Source organism: Podarcis filfolensis, assembly GCF_964270895.1.
Source record: "Podarcis filfolensis genome assembly, chromosome: 3".
Lineage (NCBI taxonomy): Eukaryota > Metazoa > Chordata > Lepidosauria > Squamata > Lacertidae > Podarcis > Podarcis filfolensis.
The window spans coordinates 43,002,924-43,011,970 of record NC_139606.1 but is presented as its reverse complement, the minus strand read 5'-3'; the positions used below and the strand labels follow the sequence as shown (position 1 = coordinate 43,011,970).

Genomic DNA, 9,047 nt, shown 5'->3' with positions numbered 1-9,047 from the left:
CAGAGTATCTGACGAAGTGTGTATTACACAGGAAAGCTCATACCTTGAAAGCTTATATTTAGTTCATCTTAAAGGTGCCACTGGAATTATTAAAAAAGATTTTTTCAACTTTCATCTTGTTATTTATCATGTTCTGGATTTCCTTTGCAATTGTCCACTTACATATATGTTGAATTTGATAGCACTGTGGTCACTGTTCCCATTTGATTCAACCACACTTACATCTTGTCAGTTGAGATCATCAGACAGAACCCCCTCCCTGTTGAGCACCCAGCACCTACTGAATACTTTTTTTTATTCCAGCAGGTATTTTTAACTGAAGTCTGATGTAATCAATGTCAACTTTTTCTGCGATGTATTTCTTGTATGCCACTTCAGAGATGATTATAGTAAAGTGGTGTATAAGCTGTTTAAATAGTAAATAGTTAAATGCAATTTTTAAAATAATTGTATAACAAGGGGAAAAATACTTGTATCTGAACATATTTTAATTGACACAGACTTCAAAAAATAGCATCCTAGCAATAGGTTAATTTTATGGAGTTTAAAGCTAAGCATACAAGTTCTAAAAGCATGCCTTGAAATCCATATTAACTCTAGTATGCTGTGGGGGAAGAGGGAGGGGAAAGAGGAAGGATGTTGTTGGTTGAAATGAAGTCCGATCCTGTATAGATCACTAATGGAAGCACCAACAGAAACGTGTACAGATTCCACACGATCATGAGGAAGCCCGCATCTGGGCAGGACCTTGTCTCTTCGGCGTAGTCACTAGTGGAAGCGGAGCGGCTGTTATTCGTGGCTTCTCCACCCAGGTCTGAGACAACAGGGGTCGGGGGACGGGGGAGGCAAGAGGATGGAGCCCTATAAACCCCTCCACGGGTACTGTGAAAACAGACTCCTTTTGTCTGGATCTTCCCCGTGCAAAGTGGACGGCTGTCTTTGTATTGGTGCGCCTAAGTGTTTAATTTGTGTTTAATTGTGTTTAATTTGCCAAGTAACTGCAAAAAGCGACAGGAAACTTGCTCCCGAGTAGTATTGTTGAACCGTATGCAATTCCTCTGAGTCAGCCTGGAGATTTCAGAGGACCTGAAGGCAGCAAGAGGAGGAACGCCTCTCTCGGACCTTCATTCATTCAGACCTCAAAATAAGCAAAAATAAACAAATCCTGCCTTGTGTGGTCTGGCAGTTTAGAAAAAGCCTGGTTCCTTCCTTTTTTTATGTCTTATTTGGTGCTACAGCCCCTCCACCACGAGGTGGCTACGGACGAAGGCGGAGGGAAGTGGGATCGGATCATAAAGAAACAGAGAATCGTTCAAAGCGCCATGGAGGGAGACCCCTTGACAGCCTCGGCTTGAAACAAGCCACGCCTCTCTGCTTCTGCACAAGAGGAATGAAAAAAGAAAAAAGTCTACTCGAAAGCCTTTCACCTCCCCGCCCCCCCGCGCGCCATCCCATCCCCGCTCGTCTCTCTCCTGCATCCAATGAGAGACGGGTGGGCGTCGCTAGCCTCGTTCTGCTCCGAGGATTCCTATATAAAGCACCGGGAGGGCGTCGGTTCGCTCTTTCGCCTGGACCTCGAGGAAGTAGGTGAGCGTTGGGTGCGAGAGTAGCCGTTAAACGGAAAGGGCCGCCATTTTGTGGGCAGGGTGCGCTTCGTCGCTCGCGCTCTCGCTGAAAAAACGGCGCTTTACAAAATTATTTTCGCGAGCCTTCCCTCGGCGTTAGCGCACCCCTTACCTCGGTAGCTTTTGCGGGGCAACGAATGAAGGCTACGTGGAGGCGCTGCGCGTGCAGGAATTTCGTGGTGGGGTGTTGTAGGCTGGGATTGGCAGGCTCCCTCGCACGTGGAGGCTTGAATTAAGAGGATATTTTTAATGATGTGGTCAAGTGGGGGGGGAGACCCCTGTCTTATTGTTTGGCTAAAAGGATTGAGCAAATTTTTTTTATCCCACGTTTTTTCCCGCCGAAAATCGCTCTCCCACGTGTCTCCCCCCCCCCCGCAAATTTGGAACAAATTAAAAGTGGGGAAGCGCGCAGCTACAGGTAGGAAAACCACGAGGGAGGAAGAGAGGTTCTCGCCGCCCCTCTCTGGGGATCTCGTCTCCACCTCGCGGCTGATAGTTTATAAAAAGCACGAGGGAGGAGGTCAGGAGAACGGGCGAGCCCATCGTAAATAAATCCGGCTCTCAGGAGCAGTATATGACTGTTAATTCTTAGCAGCGGCCTTAAGTACTTGCTAGGATTTCTCCCAAATGAAATGAACGTGACTGAAATAGGGCTGGGATTGCCTTGGTTGCCTATTTAACATAGGCCAAATTTCTAACATAATCAGACTAATTTCATGAAATCTTGACCCACCAATCTACTGTCTTAATAACTTTGTTCACCTGCTGATTAAGATTTCACTAAGTCATAGAATCAGAAGGCACCACGAGGGTCATCTAGTTCGACCCCCTGCGATGCAGGAAACTATTCATGACTTGAACCCACAACGCTGAGATTTAAGACTCATGCTTTACCAGCTGAGCTCTCCTTTGGCTACATCTGATGAAGTGGACTTTAGTCCATGGAAGCTTGTGCCATAACAGTCATTATGTTGCCACAAGAGGTGCTCTTTGTTGTATGCTGCAAACCTGGATAGCTGTGTAATCTGCTTTTAACCCTGTCTTTATCTCTGTTCCAGGAGCTATGGAACTAAGATTTGTGTTACTATTGCGGAGACACAAAATGAGCTCTGTGGTATGTATCCAGTACTCTGCATCAAAATACTTGCATACTTTAGCTAAGATTTTGAAAGTATTCCAGATATTAATTACCGTACTTTGCAGCCAACTTTAAGTAGGTGTTAGACATTTGTGTACTTGGAATCCCCATTTTGAATAATAGTGGCATTACCTTATTAAAACACCTCTATTTCTGTGTATGCTTGACACTCTCCTGCAAATGAAAACCTTCAGCTGGAACCTTCTGACTTGTACTTTGTTCTTAACTATATACAACACTATAGCTCAGGTCATAGTATCCTGGATGCATAGTTCATTTTCTGAACATGCATGATTATGGTTTTAAATGGGTGCCTTCTAAGGGAGCAATCCTAACCCTGGAGGCATGCTGCTGGTAGGAGTTTGGAATTTGTGGAGATTGCCCTCTGCTGGGCTTTCTCTGCCAATGCAGGTCAGCCCATATACTGGAAAGGGACCCAAATTGCTGTGGGATAGCTGTTTCTGCCTGGAGCTGCTACAACAAGCATTGCAAAAATAATGCCCTAACCAACAAGGCAGCAGGGCTTTGGATGTGGTAGTGGCTCCAAGTGGCCATGGACCCGTTAGTTAAGTAGTACTAAGCACCAACCTGAAGTATGCATGCACATGAAAGCTTATACCAAGAAGAAACTTAGTTGGTCTCTAAGGTGCTACTAGACATTCTTTTAAATATATTTAGTCTGCGTCAGACCAACACTGCTACCTACCTGCATCTACAACCCTGTTAGTTGTTGTACTCGTGCATTAAAATACATAATTCAGGCAGAAGGAATTAATAGTTTTGTGATGAATCTTGTTTGCCAATTATGAGTCACAGTATTGGTATTCCCTGACTTTATTCTTTTATTGTGTATTACTATTTTTCTTGCTTCTGAACTTTATAAAATTTTATTTTCAGATTATGAAAACACCAACATACGTAGAAAAGTATTCTATGGAGAAGAGTGGATTTTCTTAGGTATGTTAAAATGCTGTTTGGAGACCAAAGTCATAAACTGTAAGGTTACTGTTTAGGAACTTAAAACTGCTCTCTCCTCAGCTTTTGTAAGAGGATGAGAGACTGAGAAACTAGGGAGAGGAAGAATTCCATTGCCGTAACTTAAGTCACTGTAGTGTGCCTTTACTAGTAAACACCATAAGAGTTCTTCTGGATTAGACCAAAGGTCTACCTAGTCCAGCATTCTTTTCTCAGTGCCCAACCAGATGTGCATGGAAATCCCATAAGCAAGGTGTGGATGCAGTAGCAGTCTCCTGCATGGTATCCCCCATGAATTTGTTCCATTTTCAAACCATCACAAGTTGGCAGACATCACTACATTTTTTGGGTGCGATTTCCATATGTTAATTATTTGAATAAATACATATTTGTCCTGAGATCTCCCACCATTCAGCTTTGTTGGGTAACCCATGAGGTGTCAAAACTAAAAAGCCCCAGATGTTGTAACCTTGGTTCATGTGAGAGTTGCTCCAGCCCCTTGTGTCAAACTCCATACCACTTTGGAAGATAATTTATTTTTTAAAATCAGCATGTGCAGGTGTAACATTGTCTCCCTGCATCCCATGATGTGCAGATTGGCTTCATGCAACTTTTCCTTGATGCCATTAACTATGGTTCTATTGCATTTGTACTGCTGTTTTCATGTCTGGTAAACTTGTTTTAAACCATGGCATGCAGTTTGAGCTAAGGAAACATTGGTTTGCACATTGTTGTGTAAGAAATCTCTATCACTGTTCTGCAGAATAAAAAGAAAATTGGGTTTCTTACCAGAAGGAGAAACATAAGAGAAAACATTTCCCTAATACTGTTTTTTCTTTCTTTTCAGGCTTGAAGCTACTTTATCCTAAAGGTATGTGAGTTAAATTTTCATATTGAGAATGTATTGGCATTGGTTCAACCAGTGATGAGCCTATCCCGAACCTGATACAGTTTGATGAAAAACTGCCAATATGGATCCGGCTTCTGAGACTACCACCAGTAAACCAGTGTTTGATATGTAGATAATCTATCAAATTCTGTTGACGCTGATGCTACTTTCTCTCTTCACTTAAAGGTTATAGCAGCTGAAATCCAGGCAGCAGTTCCTTATTCCTAACATACATTAAGCAGGTGGAATGTTTTGAATTGGTAAGTTGTATTCAAACAGGCAGGGGGGACATGCTGGTTTGGTGCCACTGCTTGAAGTGCCTTGGTGCAAAGTTAAGTCTCTAAAACCTTCCTTACGGACTTTTCCAAGGCAAGTGTTGTGTGGCCAGTAGGTTGCTGTTACTGGACTGAGCATCTTCCAAGCAGTAGCTGCACCCTATCAGCTTCTGATGAAGGTCTAGCATAATTGTTTTGCTGATGTGCCTAAGACACTACAGCCAGAATGGGGTACCTTTTGGTCCTCCAGATATTGGACTTCCACCAGTCCCAACAGAGTGGTTAGGAATGATGGGAACTGTAGTCCAGTAATATCTGGAAGGTGACAGGTTCTGTATGCCTGCTCTGTAGACATTTCCATGAAAACCACCAAATAACATGCTGGTTTCGTCTCTAACAACCTGCAGCTTCAAAGTTGGAGAAGATGGTTTGGTAGTTTTCACATTTGCCAGATTGTGGTGTCACACTTGATGCAGACAGGGATTATGTGAGCCTGTAAAAATCTTGGAACTGGGCTGGCTTGTTTTATGTTATTAGAAAGCCTCTGTAATATATAGCAATAATGGATGGGGTTTTTGTACCCCGCCCATCTGACTTGTTACCCCAGCGACTGGGCAGCTTGCAACAGATTGAACAAAAACACAACAGAACATCACATTAAAAGCTTCCGATACAGGGCTACCTTCAGATGTTAGCTTTCACTAACGTGCCTTCCAACTGTTTGGGACTAGAATTCCCATCTGCCCCAGCTAGCAGCGTCATGCTTCCTGTGATCTGTGGTCCAAAACATCCGGAGGGCCCCAGGTTGATGAAGTCTGCTTTGTTGGGCTTCAGTTTGTTAGCTAAGGCCAAACAAGCTTTTATCTTTGTAACTACCATTTAACCTCTGAGCTCAGTGTATAGACATGTGTCATAAAACAGGACTCTTAAGACATAAATGTTCCAGATTTATAATTAATATTTCTCTGTTGACTATAAAAGTTATTTAAAAGTTTCATCATTGCTTTCTGAATAGGGATGGGACGGAGAGCCTAGCCTGTAGGCGGAAGACTCAATTCATTTTTACAGTACCTATTGCAAAAACAGGTAAGAAAACATTTGCACTTGTTGATTTGCAAAGCACTTGAGAATCAAAAGTAGCAACCAATAAAAACCATATAAATGTTTGAAGTGGATTCTGATACGAATGAAGCTCCAACTGAATTATATTGAAGACAACAGTTGAGCGCCACCAGGATTCACAGTAATAAGACCTGAAATATTAAATAGTAAAGACTGGGAATAAGTATGTTGCTTAAATGTATTTCTACTGGTCTTAAATTATTGACCTAGAATACAATAGATGTAATAATCTGCATTAATCTTTTTTTAATTGTGTTTAATTTTTCAGTGATAAGAAGTAAATGCATCAAACAAGGTTATCTGGAATCTACCTGAATGAAGTTGCAGCGTGCATGTGTGCCTCCATTAAGGAATATCAGATTAATAATAAAATATAAATGAAAACCTTTCTTGCAGTTAAATGTTTATAACAATTATATGTAAAGTGGCTTTGCTATATTCAAAGTTTGATGTTCTCAAATGGTTCTTTTTCATGTCATGGGATCTTAAGTGGCTCTTGAGATTGAAGCAATGTTTCAGAATAAAGCTTTACAATCACTGTATTTTAGTTATTTAATGTATTACTTAAGAAACTTTCCTGAATAATTTAATTGGAACTCAAGCAGTTGCAGCACTAAAATTGTTTTGGGGTGTGTAGGTGTAGTTGGCACCTGCAGATTAAGGTGTTCAATTGTGCTGCTGCAGATACATTAAAAGTGGGGAGTGGAGCAATACTACTCCCATATTTTATTTTATTGGTCGCTTGAATATCCATATATAAAAAACTCCACAAGGGAGGGGGAAAGGGTATCATGCAATAGATTTAATGTATCATGTAACATTTATAGTAAAAATAAAAAATAATAATAAACCAAATACTCTCCCTAATTAGCATATAAACTATTTTCCCACTTCAACCTTCCTAGCCCACCTCTGCATAAAGTTTCTGCAGGATCATTGGATCCAAGTAACTGCTGCTGCATTTTACCTGGATTAAGCTTCAGATAATACAAAACTCCCCAAGCAGCATTTTGGAGCTTCCGTTGCCTCCGTGAGATACAACAGTAAATGAGTGGTAATTTGCATACTGCCATGAAATTAGATGGATTCAGTGGTTTATATAGATGTTGCCTGGAAAACCCACCTACTGGAGGGCCTTTTCTGTGGAACTGTCTATTGGAATTTCTTTAACCATTACTGTGCTTTTTAAACCAAGAGGTATGCTTTCTGCAGGCATCGGCTCTTATCACTCTAGAACTGAAGCCTGCTGTACTTTTAAGGCCCCCAATGGTGCACTAGAATCATAGAGTTGGAAGAGACCACAAGGGCCATCGAGTCCAACCCCCTGCCAAGCAGGAAACACCATCAGAACACTCCTGACATATGGTTGTCGAGCCTCTGCTTAAAGACCTCCAAAGAAGGAGACTCCACCACGCTCCTTGGCAGCAAATTCCACTGTCGAACAGCTCTTATTGTCAGGAAGTTCTTCCTAATGTTTAGGTGGAATCTTCTTTCTTGTAGTTTGGATCCATTGCTCCGTGTCCGCTTCTCTGGAGCAGCAGAAAACAACCTTTCTCCCTCCTCTATGTGACATCCTTTTATATATTTGAACATGGCTATCATATCACCCCTTAACCTCCTCTTCTCCAGGCTAAACATGCCCAGCTCCCTTAGCCGTTCCTCATAAGGCATCGTTTCCAGGCCTTTGACCATTTTGGTTGCCCTCCTCTGGACACGTTCCAGTTTGTCAGTGTCCTTCTTGAACTGTGGTGCCCAGAACTGGACACAGTACTCCAGGTGAGGTCTGACCAGAGCAGAATACAGTGGCACTATTACTTCCCTTGATCTAGATGCTATACTCCTATTGATGCAGCCCAGAATTGCATTGGCTTTTTTAGCTGCCGCGTCACACTGTTTGTTGGCTCATGTCAAGTTTGTGGTCAACCAAGACTCCTAGATCCTTTTCACATGTACTGCTCTCAAGCCAGGTGTCGCCCATCTTGTATTTGTGCCTCTCATTTTTTTTTGCCCAACTGCAATACTTTACATTTCTCCCTGTTAAAATTCATCTTGTTTGTTTTGGCCCAGTTCTCTAATCTGTCAAGGTCATTTTGAAGTGTGATCCTGTCCTCTGGGGTGTTAGCCACCCCTCCCAGTTTGGTGTCATCTGCAAATTTGATCAGGATGCCCTTGAGTCCATCATCCAAGTCGTTGATAAAGATGTTGAATAAGACCGGGCCCAAGACAGAACCCACTAGCAGGGGGCAGATGACTGGTTTACATGAAAATTATATTTATGAAAATTTACATACCATTTGATTGGGGGGGGGGAGTCTAGGTAAATGTGAAATAAAATACTAAAATTGTTGACAAAAAGTTACAGGTATTTTAAAACATTACAAAATATGATTAAAATAGGCTTTAAAGAAATAAAACTTATTTTTGGTACCCTGCACATTTTGACTGGGTTGACCCTGCCACTGGGCTGCTTCCAACATAAACTCAACACAACATTACACATTAAGTGTCTCGTTACAGGGCTGCCTTCAGATGTCTATGGTTGTATAATTGTTTATCTCTGGCATCTGACAGGAGGGCGTTCCACAGGGTGGGCGCTGCCACTATTGAGAAGACTGGTTCTGTGTAACTTCATTTCTCACAATGAGGAAACCGCCAGAAGGCCCTCAGAGCTGGATCTCACTGTCCAGGATGAACAATGCTGGTGGAGATGCTCCTTCGGGTATACAGGGACAAAGCCATTTAGGGTTTTAAACTGAATTGTGCTCAGAAACCTACTGGGAGCCAACGTAGATCCTTATGGCCAGTGTTATATGGTCCCAGTGACCACTCCCAGTCACCACTCTAGCTACTGCATTCTGGATTAATTGTAGTTTCCGAGTCACCTTCAGAGGTGGCCCCACATAGAGCACATTGCAGGGGAATGTATCTCTGGCACGACAGTGCGCAGGCAGGTAGTGTCTCAGCTGGCGCACCATGTGGAGCTGGTAGACATCTACATGTCTAGATAGGCTTACCAAACAAAA

General features: G+C 42.4%; 1 protein-coding gene across 3 annotated transcripts; it reads left to right on the top strand.

Annotated features, from left to right (window-relative positions):
• Positions 1-232: 232 nt before the first annotated feature.
• On the top strand, positions 233-6,566 carry LOC310760251 (uncharacterized protein). 3 transcript variants are annotated; one of them, XM_083608467.1, is made up of 7 exons: positions 233-1,587; positions 2,684-2,736; positions 3,661-3,720; positions 4,586-4,609; positions 4,814-4,887; positions 5,918-5,988; positions 6,293-6,566. In XM_083608467.1, exons 1-5 carry the CDS (start codon positions 1,391-1,393, stop codon positions 4,825-4,827), a joined length of 348 nt encoding a protein of 115 aa, XP_083464593.1. In that variant the 5' UTR covers positions 233-1,390; the 3' UTR covers positions 4,828-4,887; positions 5,918-5,988; positions 6,293-6,566. The 3 variants fall into 3 exon arrangements, 2 of the variants coding, with proteins under 2 accessions (XP_083464593.1, XP_083464592.1); XM_083608466.1 differs by having other exon boundaries at positions 2,684-2,739; XR_014546848.1 differs by having other exon boundaries at positions 1,562-1,583; positions 2,684-2,739.
• The last annotated feature ends 2,481 nt before the right edge of the window (positions 6,567-9,047 follow it).

Bases quoted from the DNA above. Each gene is read 5' to 3' on its own strand.
- LOC310760251 (XM_083608466.1), top strand. From the start codon at position 1,391: ATGAAAAAAGAAAAAAGTCTACTCGAAAGCCTTTCACCTCCCCGCCCC. The intron at 1,588-2,683 runs GTGAGCGTTGGG...TCTCTGTTCCAG, and splicing joins CCTGGACCTCGAGGAAGTAG to GAGCTATGGAACTAAGATTT. The intron at 3,721-4,585 runs GTATGTTAAAAT...CTTTCTTTTCAG, and splicing joins AGAAGAGTGGATTTTCTTAG to GCTTGAAGCTACTTTATCCT.